We start from the raw sequence: 19,724 nt of genomic DNA, 5'->3' as shown, positions 1-19,724 counted from the left end.
TAAATTCAATTAGCCCCACAGAGAAAATACACTTGCATTGATGTATAAAGTCAAGCTACTAAAAGGTGATCTGGCAAAGATGTAATTGCAGGACAGAAGCTCGTAGTTTGAGAGCACAATGGAAATTTTTGTATGAAGGTTCTCAGGAGTGATTCAAGGCAGGGTACCTTTATCACACACAGTGACAGTCTGGTATCTAAGCTGCAAGTGCCTCACGTAATGAGAACAGGTATTCTATTATGCTCTGAAATAGGAACTTCAGAGAGACAATTTATACTGCAATGTAGTCACTATTGGAATAATTTAGCTGATTTTCTGTAACACACAAATTTGGAAGATTATGCTAATGACGTAAATATCAACGTTAGAATAAGCAAAACCAACACATAAATCACAAGTATCTTTCCAAGACAGCAAAAATAGCTCTTTTGACCACTGGTGGAGATGAGATTTCCACCTGCATTTCAGAAAATGGAGCACCAGATACAAAAAGAGCTTCCTGACTGTGGTATCACAATCATTCTTCATCTGCAGGTGCCACTGCAGTTTTTGACCCTATTTTTTGCACTGTAGAATATCTCTGCTGCTAGACAGGCTGTTTTAATGTAAGGACAGCCATTGCTACGGTTACAGTGAAGACAGATTTGGTACTATTGTTTTAATAAACGGGAAATACTCCATCCCCAGGCAGGATTGGTATTATTATACGTGTGAAAGAAAAATCTTTATGAGTATTGTATGTATTATAATGATGAGACATTTTTATATTCCACAATATTGGCGAAATATGTTCATCAGAAATCAAAGGCAGTTGTTTAAGGCAGTAGCTGCCTTCTGGCTATAAAACCATCAAATAATACCACTTTAATTCATAAATGCATGACTTTCACCTAAACTAGTCTAACAGGGAATATGCTTGATATATTTGCTCTATCAGTGAAGTGGGAGGCTTATAACATTTAAAAAGACTGATTCTACTGCACATAATTCTAGCTCTGGTAATTGTTTTTCTGAGAGACCATCTAAAATTCAGTGCTCTTAGGACGCTTATTCTTGGGCCCAGATAGAAAACAAGCACTGAATACCAGCCTTAGAAAATGTGTATTCTGGATGGTACTGCCTGAGGGACAACAGAAATATTTTGTGCAACAGACCTTACACAGAACAGTAGGTTCTTGATTTGTTTTTTGGGGAATGATGCAACTGGATAGGAATGTTTGAGGAAACAATTAGGCAAAAAAAGTTTAGTAAAACCAATATTTGAACTATGAACAGCGCCTTGAGCAATGTCATACAAAGATGACAGGCTCCACTGAATAGTACAGCTGCACTCACACAGTAACAGATGTTGCTTATTGGCTCTAAAAATGAAGCTCTGTTATTATCTCACTCAAAAAGGTTGTGTGTGTGTATATATATATATAAAAGAAAAAAAAAGATATATTAGCCATGTTTTGCTAGGACATTTCAACTTTTTTGTAAACCTACAATTCTTGGCAGGGTTACTTAAAATTTTCGGTTTCTTCACCATGGAAGTGCAATATATAATCGTGTAGTGACATTTAGTTTGTCACTTTTCTGTCTAATTTTGCTTTTCTGTTTAGTGACACAGATACCCTGTTGTTTGGATTGAAAAATGATATAACATATCCTCCTTACTTTGTTACTAATGCCTTCACAAAATTTACAGTAGGATATTCAGTCAATTCTAATTCCTAGCACTGCAGAGGACATATACTGCCCACAAGCCCATTTCATTTCTTCTTTAGTCTTAATTCCAGGCATCCTTAAAGCACTCCAGAAGTATTAATATACTCTAGGTGTAAAAATAAATATATACTTAATACACCAGAACAAAGAAAAAAAGGAATTTTTCCTTTCTTTTTTTCACAGTACAGTCCAGTATATTGGAAGTCATATTAAGATAAGGTACAGTTAGTGCTGAGTTGATTTTATTCCACTTTACTAAGCAAATGTGGTAGAAATGTAATTTTTAATGTCCGGATATTACACAGCAGATTATTTTGGTGCATAGTGCCTGCCAAGTTCATTATCTGTTCAATAAGACTAAGTATAAGCTTTGGTCTTCTCATGCTTTGAAGTAATTTGGGGTAGTTTTTAAAGCTTTAAGCTTTTTATTTAGAGACATAAGAGCAAATAGTAACAAATATATCTGAGATTCATTACCACTTACTAACAGAAAGTAGTTATTAAACCTGTAACAAATACAGTACAAAATTTCTCTTAAAAGCAACACAGTTCTCAATTTCATTAAACAGAATGTTGGCAGGGCTTGAAAGAGCTGGTCTGATAGTCTCCCTTGTTCTTTAAAGGATGGTGCAGCAAACCTAAGAGCACTCTTGTGTTGCTTTTCCCCCAGATCAAGGTCAGTTAAATTGCTCTGGCCGTGTTCTTTGATCCTTCCACCAAAGTATAATAAAATCAAACAAACATGGTTTTGCCTGTGATAGACTTTAATATGCATATTGTAAGTACAGGGTGAGCAGCAGGCTTGTGTGTATTTCAGCTTACGATTAGTAAGTATGAAGTTGTCATACTTGATCTTCAGTGATGGCCTCCGCTTTTCTTTGGAGGAAACAGTGTATATTCAATGCCAAGAGCTATGACAAAAGCTGCAAATCCCCACTTGAGTCCCCTAGTAAAGACTTCTGTTATGGTGACAGGTTTTGCAAAGCCACCCATAAATCTCCAGGCTTCATTACTAGAAGAAAAATGAAACCAAAAGAAAAAAACAAGATCAGTGGAGCCACTAAACATGAACAGGAACATCTTTGTTCATAAAGAATGCTTGCTGAAGGTATTTCAATTAGAGATACTTTGAGCCTCTATAAAATGTTCTGTCATTTAAGTACCAGGAGTTACCACAGGTAAAGTTTACAATATTAACTCTTAAATCTTTACATGCATAGAGACAAGTAACTCCAGCAAACATCACAGTTATAGGAAAAGAACCACTTCCCCAAATTTTTGTAATTGTTGTCATCTGTTTTTACTGTGAAAGAAAATCAGAACCCACTAGCCCTTGCATGGGATGGACTAACTACAGAGGCTCCTCACTACAGTAGACAGTATCTAGCATAGTTAAGTCTTACAAGGAAAGCTTTTCCAGAGATAGAAAACTCATCCTAGTGTGGAGGCACTTTCTGTTTTACAATACAACACTTATTAGGTTTAGATGATTAAAAACAAAAGGCTGAAGAGATTGTATTGAGCTTTAGCTACAGAATATTTACAAATTTCACACTGTTTTGCCTTACTGTTGCCAACATATGTTCTTACTGAAACGTTAGGCACCAGCTGAATACCAACATTTATGGGCAGCAGGAGCATTGTTTCCTATAGAGATGGATGCAGTTTATCTCTTCTAAGGACTCAGAAGTCCTTAAGAGAAGGAAAAAGAACCAAGCAATAAAATCAGAACCGTCATTCCAGGAGAAGATAAAAGGTTTTAAAACAAGGGGGCCAGGTATTTATGTTCACAGATAATCCCCTTGTGCAGATGGATTTTGTGACTCGGGATGAAAACATTTGGGCATGGAAGTGTATTGTCTAGATGCCAGTATGGGGTCTAATTGATACAGACTTAAAGTTTCCAAATATGATATTTTTTACAAAGCCTATTCTGTACTAAATGTGTACATTAACGTGCATTTGCCATAAAGGTGGAAAGCCACAGAAATAGAGGCAAGATAAATGTGACACAGCCCTTGAAAATTCATTAAGGACTGGTATTTCAAAGGATTCCTGTCATCATTAAAAGTATGTTTTACTTTATGCTCACAGCTTTAAACTGATTCAAAGGAAGAAAAAAAGTGCCGTCAATCCTAAACCCCTCCAGAGGTTGTAGCATGAAACAACTTTTCAACACATTACCTATTTGCTCTTCCAATTTTTCTTGTAGCAATTTGAAGTAAAGCCCTTTCTATGAGGGCTCCTGGAACAGTTTGCTCATGCAGCTTTTTCCTTACAGAGGAACCAGACTACACAGCACAAGACACTTAGCATTTTTATCTCCCAAGATGAAAGGGTGGTTGAGCAAAGTATTGCATAATTCACTAGGTGGGAGAAACACATTAAAGCCCTGTTTTAACAGCTGCCTAAATGATCCAGAATTGCTCTATCTAAAAAGGAGGAGATACTCGCTGTGGAGTGGGACAACTTAAGAGGTAAAAGCTGATTCTCCATTATGTCATTCACTTTTAGCCAAATGAAGTGCACAGTTGGATGCAATTCCACCCTGTATACAAGTACACTTCTCAAAGAAAGGCCTCCTGTTGTGTATGAGGAATGCTGCTCCTACTCGGAATGTCAATTCCATTGCCTCCATCAGGACCTGAGCACAGTCTCTGTGCAGAGAAGGACAGGCTCACTGACATGTGTAGGCCTGGTATTACTGCGGGGGTGAGGTGCTGGTCACTGTGCCTGAGCTGTATCCTCACGAAACATCCCAAAGGGCAAGGCTGCCTTGCAGTGCATGGAGACTGGTCAGGGAGATGGACGGTGTGACCTCCACACAAAAAGTCCACAAAGCCTTCACTGAAATTCTAACCAATTTTCACTGTTTTTACCAAAGAACGGTCTGCAATGACAAGGTCCAGCTGATGCTACAAGACTACAGATCAAGGTTATTGTTGAGGCTGCTGCACTTACCGAGCCCACGGATCCCTAAGACCCCGCTTAGCCAGCCTTTTCTGGACCTCCTCCAGCGGGGTGCCCTCTATCTTCCACTGCCTGTAGTCAGGGAGCTCCATTTTGCCGTGGCCATGGCCGTGGCCGTGTTCATTGCCGTGTCCCATCCCTGCAGCAAAGGGAGAGGCTGCTGCCTCGCAGAGAGCGTCCTGTTGTCTTCACACACCTGCACAGAACAATCCCCCGGACAGGAGAAACGAGAAGGTAACATGAAGGAACGGAGAACAAGGAGCTTTGTTCTGTAAAACAAAGAGCTCAGGGACCTCAAGCTGCGTTTCAGAAGCAGGTAATTACACCCAGTAAAGCAAACCATACAGAGCTCAGTGCTGCTGTAACTCACACCACCACGACACCCCGGAGCAGCTGTGTCAATCTTCTGTGCCAGAGAAGAGTGGAACCAAACCAGTGGCTTCCAATGTCTACAAATGCCCTTTCAGCAACACCGGGGCCTGTTATCTTACAGGCTTTCCAGAACACATCAAAAATACTTCAGGATGAAAGCCTCTAATCTCGGTATGGCAGAGCTATGATAGCCAAGCTCTGAAGAAAAACCTGAGGGGAACAAAGGCTTGGCTGCTCAGCTCCTTTTCAGCTGCCTCTAGGTCAGTGAAATGTAACCGTGGTGATCAGCAGGGCCAGGAGAGATGAGGGGACAAGGAGATGCACTTTACCAGTCCTTTGATGAGGCTGAAAAATACACACTCTATTTACATACACCTTAGAGAACTACAAAAATGTGACGTTTCTCTTTAAAAACAGTGACCAAGGCAGACGGGAAGGTGAACGTTTTCAGGGAGATCCTGAAGGACTGGAAGAAAATAATAACAACAGCTTTGAAGTCTTCATTTTCACAAAACACCTGAGACGTCTTTGAGCCAAAATTTCCCGTTTTAATACATACCAGGTGGCAAAGAACATATTTGATGTCCTGAACTTTTAGGAAAACTGACTGGAGTACAGAGGTGCTTGTAACTCTTGAAAAAGACTCCAAGCCGTGGAGGCAAGTGAAAAGGGTTTTCTTGCAGAGGGAAACTCGGAGAGCAGCATTACTGCTGTCACCACCCGAAAATGCCCCCCCGAATTAAACCCCAGCCAACAGCCTTGCCAGAAAAAAAACAAGAGCATTCTGCTACCAATGTTCATCTCTCTAGAAGGAGGTCATGCCCTGGCACGACCAGGGGGCTGCACTGCGGCACCGGCCGGGCGCCCCCGCCCGCAGGGCCGGTACGGGCCGTGCCCGAGGGGCAGCCCGCGCGGGGCACGGAGGGCACAGCCCGGAGCGACAGCCGCCCCGCCTGCGCTGCGCTGCTCTGCCCTGCCCTGCCAGCACACGGGGCCTCCAGGCGCGCAGGGCCCGTTCCCATTCCCGTGCCCATTCCCGTGCCCGGTACCTGCCCGCTCCGCGACCCTGCTCAGGACACGGCGCCACCCGGAACCGGAAGCTGGGCGAGGACCGGCCGCTACAGGAAGCGCGGCCAGCCACGCGTGTTCCGGGGAGCTTTCGTTCCGGCCCTCCCCGCTGGCCCGGCGCGGGGGCCGTGTGTCTGTGTGTCCGTGTGTCTGTGTGTCCGTGTGTCCGCCCCGCTGCCACCGGCAGCGCTCCCGCCCCGGCCTGGCCAGGCAGGGACGGCCGGCTCGGGCCGAGGGGCTGGGGGGAAGGAGACGCGGACGGGAGAGAGGCCAATCGGTGCGGCGCTTGTTGCGGGGGGCGTGGCCCAATGGGCGGGCGCGTTGCTGAGGTGCGGGGCTGGCGGCGGCGGAGCGGAGGGGAGCGCGGTGAGGGGGCGGCGGCGCCGGGCGGGGGGCGAAGGACCGGGCTGGGCTGGGCTGGGCTGGGCTGGGCTGGGCTGGGCTGGGCTGGGCTGGGCTGGGTCGGGTCGGCACCGGCACCGTGGGGCCCGCGCCCTTCGCTGGCTGCCCGCCCGGCTCGGTCGCCGCCGGCGGTGCGGGACGGACGGAAGCCCCGCAGGGTCTGTGCGTGCGGGGGCGCGAAGCGTTCGCTGCGCTCCCGTCAGCGCCGCCCCTGCTGCCATCCCCGCTCGCTGTCCCCCCGCTCGCTGCCCTCGGCCGGCGCTGTGTGGCTGCCGTCCCCCGCCCTGCCCCGGGAGCGGTGGCGGGCCCCGGGCAGTGCCCGCTCCGTGCCCGCCCTCGGGAGAAGCCGTGCGGGGAAGCGGAGGTGCTCACGAGCCCGGCTGGCTCCAGGAGCTGGCTCTTGGTTTGCAGTGGGTATGTCCTAAAGGAGCGCTGGTGTTTGTTTCCGTAGGAGAAGCGGGGAGGCATCCCGAAATCCTGGAAGTGCACTGAAACGTAAGTGGAAGTTAAGAATTCTCTTGACAGCCGCTTCTTGACTGCGATGGTTACTCGGTGTCTCCGGGGGGCTCGGCGTTTTGCATGCCGCGGCTGTGTGATGGTGAAGTGTCAGTTGCCTTCGTATCTGATTAATTAAAATTATGTTTTGCGTTGTCAAGCTTAAGTGTATAGTCCCCTTCGTCTGAGAAGAGCCTGGTGAAAGATAACTGCACAGTCAGTGACTTATAAAGATTTAAATTATTCCTCCATCGTATATGATACAATAATGCTGGGTTTTGTTAGCAGAATACAAACTCTGTTTTGTTAATTTCTGATACTCTTACAAGAATGAGAATAAGCACTGATTATAGCATGATGCTGGCAGAATTTTGGGACAGACTATAGTACCTTTTTTTAAAATACATTTCAATGTAAAACTACCTACGTGTTTCAGGGTTTTTTTAATAGCGATATTGGAAGGGCATGAGAAGAGTTCCAGGAGGAATGGCATTATCATGTTATTAACAGTGAAACTGTTCTAAATAGAGTGCCATCTGTTTAATCCAGACTGCCTCAGTCTGGTTTCAGCATTGAATGTTTTTCGCTGTGAGATAAAGTCTGGAAGATTCAGAGCAGTCTCTTCTCAGGGTGAGCAGAGACACATTTGTTTTTCTGTAATGTCCGGGGGGGTGGAATTGTAGGAGGGCTCTTTATTTGTGAGATGCCTGAATCTTTGTCTTACAGAGAATGAAATTCTGTCAGATACCTGCAAAGTATTTCTCTTTTCCTGTTGTGGCTGAAAGTTAATGTGTACGTGTTCAAAGTCCAGCGGTGCTGAGGAATGTTGATATTTTCCTCAGAAATTTTTTCACTGACCCGTAGGCATGTCAGATACCAGATAGATTGGTTTTGCTTTTTGAGGGAAAAGTACAAAGTCCTGGTTTTGTTTATGTTTGATGCTTTTTTGTTTATTTGTTCTGGGGATTTATTTTGTGGCGCTTGGAAGCAGGACTGGACTATTTATCCACAAAAGAATACTGGTATTGCCGAGTCTGTCAGCGTGGATGTTCGGTTCTGATCTCAGAGCACTGGCTTTGTGTAATGTGTTGCAGATGAACAGAACTGTAGCAGGGGACTGCGGCTGGCACCATTTGTCTTCAAGCACCATCTCTTTCAAGGTTTAACAAGGTTTTGAGTAGCTGTTCCTGCCTCTCCCCCCACCCCCCAAAGTACATAAAGACTCTTGATAGGTAAAGCTGCGTGCAGCTGATACATCTGCTCAACTGTATTTTGCTTCCTAAATTTCCTTTTCTTTCAGCATGGACCGTAGTCTTTTCAAAATAAGACTGCACATGTGAGGAATGTGGTGTTTTAAGAACATAGTAAGCTTTTTGAAGCTGTATCTTCACCAAGTGAGTCTGCATATTTTAAAAGGGCCTACAGTTCTTGCTACAACCTGTTTTGAGAAGGAAGCTGCACCATAATTACAGTGCTAGTCTGAAGAAATCAATAGTATGCACAAGGAAATAACCTAAAGAAATTTTCATTTTGTGTAAAAACAAACAAACAAACCAACCCAAAAATCTGAATGTCCTTTGGGATGGGAAGGTCATTGGGATTCCATGTACAACTAATCAGTACTTTTTGTGGTTTATTCAGTTGGTTTTGTTTGTTTTGGTTATTATTATTCATGGTGGTGATAATTCCTGAAAAGATCAAGTGTTCTAGGATAAAGTTATGTTAGCTTGGATCTAACCATACTTGTTATGGTTTGTTGGGATTCCTGCTTGTGTTGCTGGGTTAGAGGAGGGTGGCAGGGTTTTCTTGAATGGCTTTCAGAAGTCCCTGTGCACTGTGGATTAGCAGACTGTGAGATACGTTCCAGGTACTGCTGTTCTCTGCCTGTGCATTTAATGTTCTCTAGCACTGAACGGTGTTTAGTGGTGTGCTCTTCATAACTGTGTTCTGGAGTGGAGAACTGTGTGACTGACAGTGACTTGAAGTATTTTCAGTTTTCAGATGACAAAAAAGGGTTGTGGCATTGTTCTGTTTTTTTTTCCTCCTCAATATCTTAATACATATTTGAGCTACTTAAATACTGCACATTTTTTTCTCTGAAATGATGTGTTACTTTCTCTAGCTTTGTGTTAGTTGTCATTTACAAGTCATTAGAAGCCTTTTGTCATTTGAATGAAATGGTCAACCTGCTTTAATTACAGTGGTGATGGAGAAGACCTTTCTCTAGTCCCTCTTGGTTTCTTTGGATGTCTTTTAAAAAAGGCTGTGAAAGGTAGGGAAGCAAATTATCTTCTCTGGCATGATTAGAGGGCTAAATATTTTATGGATAGTATCACAGTCTCAACCCACTGTTTCATCTCTCTCTTGGAGAAGGTACTGGCTGGAGCAGTAGTTGTAGTTTCTTTCTGCTTGTTGGTGTGTGTTTAGGGTTTTTTGAAGGGTTGCGACCCAAAGACTGTTCTTCACAGGAACAGCCATGTGGGTTTAATCTGCTGTTTTCTCATGAAGTCCGAAGCTCTGAGATCCTGGTGTGTGTGACAGGACCATTGTTTCAAGCCCTGCTTGTCTGCCACAGCTAAGCAGTATTTGACAGCAGGTGCTTTATTCTTACCCTCTTTCCTAGGCAGGCATATAGGGCTGTTCCTTAGGTCAGCTCTCCCAGGCTTTCAGTGGGGATGATGTTTTGTAGGTATTTTTGTTTCATGGCTATACTTAATTTATAAAACCTTCTGAGCCCATGTATGGTTTCTGCAGCTCCCATGTTTTCTGTCAATAAGCACTACCCTTCCTGTCTTGTGTGAATAAGTCATTCCTCTGCTCTTTTTGGAACCTGTTACCTGAGACCTTCATGTGATACCCCCTGTGTTCTGTACGAGGAGGGGCAGAACACTTCAGCTCTTTCCCAGGCAGTTTGATCTGAGCTGAGAATCTTTAAAGATCAGGGGAATGTGTTTACTCAAAAACTTGTCTGGGCAGGAAAATAACTTCAGATTCCAGTGCTTTTCTTTATGCTTGTTCTCTTACATCAAGATACGAACTAACATCAGGAAGTGAGGCTGGAGGCTTCCCCAGCTCACTCGTGGTGAAGGACATCTGTGCCACAGTGATGATCACTTAAGAAGTCCTGTGACTGTTTTCAGGGAAAATTGATCTGAGCAGAGACAGTCACAAATAGTACAGTTTGATTTCCTCATTCAGTCAGTTATTTTCATTTCCAAGTAGAATAATTGTGAGCAGTAATTCTTGACTCATTTAATGCTGTTTTCTACAGTTTTTTTGAGAGTAAGAAAGTGTTTTGAGGTTACGTTTGCAATTTTATCTACAGCTGGTTATACAAGCTGGTTGAATTTTTCTCTCTCAGCACCTCTGCTTGGATAATTCATGCTTCTAATAACAAGACAAATAAAGAGCTTTTTTTTGTTTTAAACTTTAGTCTCAGGACAGTTGCATGGAACGACTCAATGTCTACTTTTTTGTATAGAATTTTGACTTTTATTTTCTAAGCTTTAAATATAAGGTCAAGAGGTAGAGGGGCACTTCTGATGAAATAAAATATAGTTATCTAGTAAAACCTCACTGTAAACCAAAAATCTGTATTGCCAGCAGTGCCACAAGAAGAGAACATATAAACCATGATCAGGGACTGGCTGGAATAGTGTGTAGTTTGCAAACTGTTTCAGTATGTGTTCCAGGTTGTCAACATTACCAGAAGTTTTGTCTTGGAAGGAAAATTCCTGTGTGGCCATTAATCATTCTTCTGTTAGAGCTACGTTTTTCTGTCAGAATTACACATTTGGGCTCAGGATTTTTATATTCTGCTTTCCTTAGACCCAGAGAAGATAGAAATGGTCTGCTACAGATGTTTGTGTGACATTTATATTCATGTGTATGTTTTAAGGATAATAAATTATGTGGGCAGGGAACACATTTGCCTAACAAACCATGTAGCTACTTTTAAACTGATCTGCATCTTTTAATTTAATGCCACTGTAAAGTAATTTGTATCTCATGTACCGTGGTGAAGGATTAGGCTGAACTCTGTAACAGCATTACTCTGTCACCAGGAGGTACCTTTTTTCCCTGAAATCCTTTGCTTCTCATATTATGGATTCTATTTGAAAATGTCCCTGGGAATAAAAGTCACTTATGATTATCCACTTCAGTAGATGTTTTATCATTAATCTATTCAGATGATTTGTAAAAGACAGGACTATCAGTGGCAAGTCACTTTTTTGGCTTTCTGTTCTGCAGGCAGTGCAGCTTGCCTCTGCTGCCCACTGCCTATACCAGACCTGCTGCCTTGACCTCTTAGTCTGATTCTGTAGAGGAATTTAGATTTTATGGATGAAATTTATTCACTTTGCCTGAAAACAGACAGACAGAGACATCTGTAAGGAGATCCCGCTATGGTAGTGAAATAAAATGTCAGGTTATAACTACTGAAGAGTGGTAAACTATTTATTTATTTATCTCTTGGTGCTGAATGTCCCTGCTTGGAAAATGCCAAATCCCCGGCTGTGTAATACCAGTCAGCACAGGACCTGAGGAGATGGTTGCTGCAGTTCAAACCCATTAAAACACTCTTCCAAGAATTCCCTCTTTCTGCATACTCTGTGGGGGCTTTTCCTCCAGGACAAAGTCTCTAATGACATATCACTGTATGTTGTATTGTTGCACAGGTGTTTGACTAACACTGAATTTTGCAGTCCAAAAATGCAACATCTGTATTCTTGTGTGTAGATTTATCTAATCTTACTATGGTTTTATTTTAATGACTGTGATTCTCCAGCAAGCTGGGCTGGTTAGATGTCCTTTAGTAGTGTCTGCATTGTGTGTGGTTCACGAGTTCTTTAAATAGTTACACATTGCTGTGCCTCTGAATTCTATTTAAGTGAAATGTATGACATGGACATTTGTGCAGGCTGCATGACTGTACTTTGCTGATTCATACAGGGCACTAGTGATACTTCTGGAATCTTTTTCTGTATCCATTCCCTATACTTAGCAGTTTATGAAGTTTAAATTGTAATTATATTTAAGGTCTTCCTCCCCATTTCTGCCCTGCCTTGAGCCATCTGTGGGCTGGGGGAATTTTTCTACGTCTATCTGGAAAGACAGTGAGAAAGCTTAAAAGAATAATCTTATTTTCCATGGCCATTCAACTGAGAAGATATTGGATTGAAAGATAATGAGGTGAAATATGTGTAAAATTTGCTTGGATTTTTTTCCTTCCTGTCTTAATTTATTTTATTTTTATTTAGACAGGTTGGTTGTTTCTAAGAGTTCTGGTGTCTGTTTCTGCTTTATGTCTTCTCTTCTTATTTTCTGTTTTGTCTTTTCTGTCTCCATTAGGTTTGAAGATATCTTGAGCTTTAGGAAAGGCTGGAGAGCAGCCTCTATTCGTGCCTGCCTCTGTTCTGATTTGGAATAGGGCCAGAAGGTAGAAAACTTGATTTAGAAAAGAAGTTCATAGTAGTTACTCAAGTAACTTTTCAAAATATCCTAACACAAGATCTTGGAGACGCATGGGTATAAGTGTACTAAGTTTTGTTTTAGATATAGCTCAGGTTAGCTTGTCTCTGTAAATTTGAATATTTCCTTCATGTGAAAACAAATCAGCTAGAATTTTAATTTTTATTTAAAACATGATCTTTGTGAAGATCTGTTATCTTATGACCAGTGTGCCCCCTGTGTGAGCTACACTGGCAATTCCACCATCCACTGTGTGGTAGCAATGTTGTGATGGCTGAACATAGGAAGGATCACTGAGGCATGTTCATGAAACTGGGAGCCTTTTATATAAACTTGGTTATAGAGAGGGTGGAGTGGGCAATTTATCAAGCATTCTGGTGCATGCCATCAGAGTGGGGCAAAGAACAAAAATCTAAATGTTCAACTTTGAGTTTTGATATCTCTTTATTACTCTGGGTTAGAGGTATGCTTTTTTGATAAAAATACTTGATGCTTCTGCATGTCACTGTTGTCCCTCATGCTGTATGGTTGGGAACCATATGCAGTTAAAAGTGGTAATTAAAAAAACCTCCCTGCTTAGAGTGGTTGTTGTACTGGTCTTTAGTATCTGTGTGTAACAACAGATGAGAGCAGAGATCACTCAGTAAGTTGGATACCCCCTATCAAAATTTTGCTGCTGAAAAGTCTTCATACCTTTGGCACAGTTGAAGTAAGTTGAAGTAAGATTTAGATTTATTTCTGCCAAATTAAGGTTAGAGTTTGAATTTCCACACTTCTGTTGTAACCACATTGTTAGATTATGTGAAAAGGAACTTCATCAGACAAGACTAATGTGTGTGTTTGTAGTTAGAACCCGGTCTTGATAGTACAAGTCTGTCTTTGTGCAACAGCGGTAGTGTAAAAGGGAGTGTTAATGTATTTTTAAACTCTTCATATATTAATAACGGCAGTGGGACAGACAGATGATTGGTTAAAGTCCATTTACTGTAGTAAACTTACATGAGAAGTGATTGAGGAGTTTAAATGATAGTAATGTGCCCTTTTACACAGAAATGTAAGGCATGCTGACAAAGGGTTTATCCCAGCAAAAGCTCATAGTTCTTTATGTGTAACAGTGGAGAACTTTCCATTGCCTTTTTTTTTTTTTTTTTTTTTAAAAGATGTTTGGTTGAGCCGAAACAACATAGAGATGTGAGCTAAATATGGACACAGTGGAGGGTGAGGGGGGTTTAGACGTGGAATGGAAAAATGACTAGATCCTTGTGCACGTAGATTTTTATTTTTTTTAAGCTGTTTGTTTCTTGTTCTCAGCATAGAACAGGCCTTGGACGAAACTGCTGAGCTTCCAAAGCTGCTTCTAGGTTGTTAATTATGTATATTCATTCTGTTTGATAATTATGTAATTGACAAACCGCAATACCCAGCGGTCTCCAATGTTGCATCTGTGCAATAGTTTCAAACAGTAACATCCTTAAGTTTCTGGACGTTATATAAACACCACCATATTTGTGGCAATTTTTTGGGAAGAGAGATGCTGATCTTGTCACACTCCATGGGAGCCATTCTGATGGCTTTCTTCATTTTAGTGAACTGCAGCAGATTGCAGTGCAAATCTTGCCATGTCAGAGGGGCAAGAGTTTTGTGAAAATCTCTTGTGTTACCTATGGAAATACAAATAGAGGTGGGAATCCTGGCTCAGTTGAATGAAAGCAGAAAAGAAATACCTAAAATACTGAATGAATTTAAGCTAAGCACTCATAAACTGTATTTCTGTGCTCTTTATTTTCATACACACCCTGTGACAGCAACTCTTCCTTTAAAATCATAGATGTCACATGCATTTCATGATTTTCCAGTGAGCAGGATGGCCTTTTCTGTTTGCTTAGATCTGTACATCTGCCAGGACTTGTTTCACATGCTGTGACTCTTCAACTTTGCCTTCACCCGTGTTTCTGTAAACACCACGAGTTTGAGAAGCCTCTGTGTATCTGTAGAATAAGAATTTCCTTTTTGTTTGTTTGGGGGTAAAGGAGAGAACGAAATTTTCTTTCACTATAATCAGTGTTAGAACTTGAGACAAGAAATAAAAATTTTCAGACAGCTTAGGCATGGCTTATTGTCCGTGAGTCTGCAGAGGACCAATGGCAGAAATAACTGAGGTGCCCTTTTGCTTGTGCAGGTGTCGAGTGGACTTGGGCTGTGCGTTGCAGTTCTTAAAGATGTACAGTGGTTCTAGTGATGATAAGTGCTGCCTTCACAGAACGTGTACCATTCCTGCATTAGTGATGGAAATACTTACGGAAATGAAACTTCACTGGAGAGTTACAGTCTCCTCAGCCACAGAAAAGTGGTTTTGATGCATCTGGGTGTTTGAATCATTCAAATGGCAGCTGTGTTCCAGGAATCATGGCGTTAACTCTTTGAGAGAGTACAAGCTTTGCTTTTCTTCTCTCTGTAGGTGAAATCCTTTCAGTCAGCTACAGGCAAGTCTAGTATGGTTTTTCGCAGTTAATGTTTAAAGTTTACATGGCACAACTAAAACTATATTGCACTGATTTCCCATTTTTAATTTAAACTAAAGTGTTTGCACTTTAGTTTTTAACTTGCCAAGTTAGCCCAAAATTAAACTCTGGAGTTTTTAGGAAAATGGTTGAAGATGCTCTACTAAATTCCATAATAATGTTTATACATTAACTTTGTTTGTAATTATTTTTCTAGCTACTTGAATGTTTAAATTGAGTAAAACTCATGATGCTAAGACAGAAAAATAAATGTGCAACGATGGGATTTCACATTTGCTGTTCACAAAGCCCTAATCAAGTTAAGGGCTGTGCATGGATTCCAGACTGACTTAGGGGTCAGTGGCCAATACTAATTGGCGTTAATGCTGCTGAAATTGTGTAATCAAGTATTGTGCTCATTGTCACAGGGTGCTTTGTGCCCCACCACCCCCCCTCCCTATTTGGCAACTTATAATTAACTAAATGTCCAAAGGTTGTTTTTTTATTTCCTTTGTGGCCTTTTTCTCAGACTTGCAGATTGTGGTCTGTGCTAAAGACAGAAAATTAGGCTCGGTGTAGAAAGTAGAGGGAAGTTCAAGGAAATTTGAGTGCAGTGTCTCTGGATGTTAATTGTATCTAATAAATGCAGAAAGCTTAAAAAAGATCTGTTGGGCAGTGGGGAAGTGGAAATATGGCTTTTTTTTTTTTTTTTCTTTCTAACCGCTAGGAAAGAGCTGCTTCAGCACTGCTCCTCATCATTTTCCTGAAACAGTTTGTAGGAATATTATCACATATGGCTGGTGGAGATGTGTGTGGGTGTGATGGTCCATTGCTCTTCTCTGCTGATGATACTCCCATCATTGTAACCTACTGTATCTGATGGCTTATTTTGACAGGAAATTTTTGGTCTTGTGAGAGAGAGGAGGGAACAAATCTTAAATGGACATTATCATGCTAATTAGGAAACCTTAATCACCACGTACAGAGTTGTCAACTCTATCAAGTTTTGATGTATTTCAAACTAATATTCCAGTGGGTAGCTTTTGATAGACAAAATAAAAATACCTTTCCTGCACGTACTGGCTTCATGCAGAATTCTCATAGTAGTTAATTTTATTGCTATTTCTGTGAGCTGCCGGGGCATTCTGCTTTAGTAATGTGTGTAGGCTTGGAATAGATTGCACTGATTATCTCTTTGTCTCTGTGAATGCAGACTGTAGAGCTTCTAAAGTGTGTAATGTTGCTATAAGTAAATTCTGCGTGTTTGTGCATATGCGTCTCATCTGTGGGAAATGAAAAGGGTTTTTATTAGGATTTCCTTTTTTATTGCAGGGGAATGTTTGAAGTTTCCATCTTGGTTTTAATCATTCAAATGTAACAGAACTGATTAGGGAACAAAATTGTTAAAATGCAGTTATGAAAGTCTTTTCGAAGTGCCAGTTGGATAGTTGGCAGATAAGGCAAAAAGCATGGGGATTTCTCCCCCAAGTATGAAACTCACTGATAAGAAAGAATTATGGTGTAATCATCTTAACTTGCAAATCTGCACATAATTGCAGGCACCAGGGTGTTAGGTATGAGTTTGTATTTTGTTCAGAACATTTTTTTCTTGTGCTGAAGAAGTCCCATGTGGACTGTGTGCCTTGGTTTTGGTTTGTTATTGGGATATTTTTGTTTTCCTGGTGGTGTGGGGGGTTTTTTGGTTTTGTTTTGGCTTTATACCTGATCAGTCCTACTTTTTGAGTAGTTACTCAGTGTTCTCTCTGCAGATCCACTGTGCATGCCAATAACCTCAGTATTTCTAAACCTTCTGTCTAAGTTGCCTTTGAAAGACTGTGTGTGTGTTTTGAGGGGCACGCTGTATGAAGGCTGTTAATTGGCTATATTACTTACACCAAAAATGTATAATCTAGCAATTTCAGGTGACTCGTGCTTGAACTTTGGTAAATGCTGCTGATCCCTATCAGCACAATTGTGCAGTGAAACAGAACAGGCTGTTTAATTAAAATCAGGCTTTGATTAAAATTTTTTGATTATGTGTTTGAAGAGAATGGACTGAATTTGCTTTCTGCCAGTGTAACTAATTAAAAAGGTAAGATTGTAAAGGTTACCCAGATGGGCAGTGCGACTTACCTGTAAAAGAATAAAGAAACTCTTTATGTTTAGTATATGTGGATGTATTTCTATTTCAAGTATATATAATACTCAGGATTTGCTGAAGAAGGTTAATGTTGCAAAAAGCAGTAGTATAACTCTTTGACATATTTGCTTATAAGGCCACCTCTGGTCTTTTTCCAAGGATAAATTTACTCAGGAGACTTGAGGGAAGGAGAAACACTGTTCTACCAACTGCTTTTGAAGTTGTTTGTTTTTTTTTTTTTTTTTAAGCAAGAAAACTATTCAGTATCACAAACAAAACCCCAGAGTATCTCTGTGCAGGCTGAGGTTATGTAAAAATGGCTAAAGATTGGAACACTGAGTCCTCAGTGAGGGTTTTTTTGAGTGCAAGAAAATATGTTTGAAAACCTAGATCGTGGTAAAATTGACCATCAGTAAATAAACGAAAAGTGTTGTGGAAAGTCTTGCCTAAAAGGGTGGATAAAAGATTAGGTTGATTGAAGTTATTGTCACTGTGTTTATATTATGTTCCTGAAGATATGTAAAGTTTTGCCCCCCTCAAAAGAGTTTAAATTTCAGATTAAAAAAGCTCACAAAAACTAACCAAACACCCTCCCCAAGAAACACCTCCATGTATATTTGTAACTTAGCGTCCTCTATTTATTTTAAATATATATTTAAAAAGCATTATTTAAAAATATATGAAAAATTTATAATTTCTCACTAAAATATTAATTAGTCCTTCCTTACAACTGATCAGTCTGTATTCTGTTCTAATATTGGTTTGATAGGAGATGAATAACAACCCTGTAAACAATATGCATTGTGTTTAACTATTCAGCAGTGAAGATTAATTATTAAACTCACACCCAGGCAAAGGAGGTAACTGGTGTAGTTGTTGCACTAATTTACATTTACTAATGTTTTAATTCCCATACAGGTATTTCACAGAGGAGTAGCATATCCTTCCAGCTAATAGGCCACAGAATGCCAGTTATGGTAAGCTGAGTTTCAGAGTTTCATGAGAGCTTCTAGTAAGATGATAAAAAAGGGTTTCATTTTCTGTAGAGCCACTGTTTCTATGACTGCTTTCTGTGAAGGAGAGTCCAACAAAGGCCATGTAATTTCTTGCTCTGGAGGAATTCTAGTGAAGTTAGTAGGGTTGTTCATAAGCATCATTTATAGCACAATTACCTTAATCAGTTGGGTCAACTCTGTGGATTGTTGATGTTCACATAGCTCTTAATGGATTATGTTATGCAGAATTAAGATAGTCAGGACCATGTTTTGTTTCTTATGTGTGGAAATTCTGACTTGTACAGTCTGTCTAATCCCAATAAAAAATTAGCAGTGTTTTTCCTCTCATTTTGTGAGACTGGTCTTTGCAGTTCCTAAAACCCCTTTGTAACTTCCAGAAAGCTAAAGGGAGATTGAAAATGACTGACACTGAGACAGTGCTGTGATGCACGGCATGGAAGAAGACAAATGGTTTCCTGGGAAGTGACAGCTGGAGGTATTAAAGGCAGCTCCGCTCTGAGCACTTCTAGCTGGGAAAGCTGAAGCAGATCTCAGATTTCAGGATTCTTGATGCTACTCTGCTTTACCTGTAACAGCAAACAGGCTCTGTGTGGCTTAAGTCTGTCCTGTATGTGTGTAGGGTTCAACTTCCTCCTGTATTCTGTTAGGAAAAGCAGAAGAGATCTGTGCTGTTCTGGAGTTGTTCATCTTGATGAGTAGTGGTGTGATTTTGGGATGTTTCATGTCACTGTATTTGTTGTTCAGTGTGTGCTTTTTGAAGTCTGGGAACTTGTACTGGAAAAGTAAGACCAGAATATCAGTCAGAATTAATTTTATCCTTGCAAACCATGCATCTTAAATGTGAATGATGCATCTGAGTCACACGTGAAATCTATGGCATTGTGTAATGAAACGATATATCTTAATATTTACAGACCTTTATTTTAACTCTGGCATTTCGAAAGTTTATTTTGGAACTTTGTATTCTTACTGTATAATTTTAAAGAAAGCAAGATGACATAATTTTAGCTATAACTGAAGTAAATTCAGATAAATTTGAAGATTCCACTCATTTAAGAATTTGTGAATGTTTAAATAAGTGTGTGGATGGGGGGAAAATTTGTCACCTCCACTTATCTATTTACACTACTTCCTGGAGCTGGAGGCTTTACCATCTGGAAATTGGAAAGATTAGAATAAGGGTTTTTATTACTTTCAGAAGAGGATCCTTTAGGTTAGGTCTCTTTGAGAATATTTAGGGTAGAAAAAAGGAGGTTAGGTAGATTAATTAATGAATATGTAACCTAAATTCCATTTTGTGTGAATTACAGTTGGTACCGGATACTGCAGCAAGAAATATATACTGATATTGGAATATATGTGTTGGTCTGGAGTTGACAGAGGACTTCAATTCTGTTATGGCTATTTTCATAATATAACAGGCATTTATTTTTATCAAGTGACGGTTTTACAGTTCAGAAATAGGAAACTGCTTAGAATCTGCAGTTCATATCTCTAGAGCTGTTCCTGCATTACTTTTTTTCCTTTCCTGGCAAGATCTTAGTGTAATATCTGCAGCTCTGTTCCAAAGCTCATGTT

At 40.8% G+C, this 19,724-nt stretch overlaps 2 protein-coding genes across 5 annotated transcripts in view; one reads left to right on the top strand and one right to left on the bottom strand.

Moving 5' to 3' along the window:
- Positions 1–2,456: 2,456 nt before the first annotated feature.
- Positions 2,457–6,266, bottom strand: NDUFB3 (NADH:ubiquinone oxidoreductase subunit B3). 2 transcript variants are annotated; one of them, XM_050339507.1, is made up of 3 exons: positions 6,102–6,266; positions 4,672–4,876; positions 2,457–2,722 (listed from the first exon to the last, which is right to left on the bottom strand). In XM_050339507.1, the coding sequence occupies exons 2-3, from the start codon at positions 4,815–4,817 to the stop codon at positions 2,566–2,568; spliced, it is 303 nt and encodes a 100-aa protein (XP_050195464.1). In that variant the 5' UTR covers positions 4,818–4,876; positions 6,102–6,266; the 3' UTR covers positions 2,457–2,565. The 2 variants fall into 2 exon arrangements, with proteins under 2 accessions (XP_050195464.1, XP_050195463.1); XM_050339506.1 differs by having other exon boundaries at positions 4,672–4,949; positions 6,102–6,210.
- A 190-nt stretch (positions 6,267–6,456) lies between these two features.
- Positions 6,457–19,724, top strand: part of HYCC2 (hyccin PI4KA lipid kinase complex subunit 2) — a 52,061-nt gene continuing 38,793 nt past the window's right edge. The window contains exons 1-2 of one of the 3 annotated variants that reach the window (XM_050339502.1): positions 6,457–6,486; positions 6,974–7,017. The gene's annotated coding sequence lies outside the window, so the exon portion shown is untranslated. Of the gene's footprint in view, positions 6,487–6,819; positions 7,018–19,724 lie in introns of those variants that run through there. The other 2 variants (XM_050339503.1, XM_050339504.1) reach the window with 2 other exon arrangements.

Source organism: Myiozetetes cayanensis, unplaced genomic scaffold (genome assembly GCF_022539395.1).
Source record: "Myiozetetes cayanensis isolate MyiCay16 unplaced genomic scaffold, myiCay2020 scf9, whole genome shotgun sequence".
NCBI lineage: Eukaryota > Metazoa > Chordata > Aves > Passeriformes > Tyrannidae > Myiozetetes > Myiozetetes cayanensis.
Note: the sequence above shows the minus strand (reverse complement) of the source record. Positions and strands in the feature narration are given on the sequence as shown.

Coding starts and splice junctions, on each gene's coding strand:
- NDUFB3 (XM_050339507.1), bottom strand. CDS start 4,817: ATGGGACACGGCAATGAACACGGCCACGGCCATGGCCACGGCAAAATG. Junction 2,723..4,671: donor CTTAGGGATCCGTGGGCTCG/GTAAGTGCAGCA, acceptor TTTTTCTTCTAG/TAATGAAGCCTGGAGATTTA.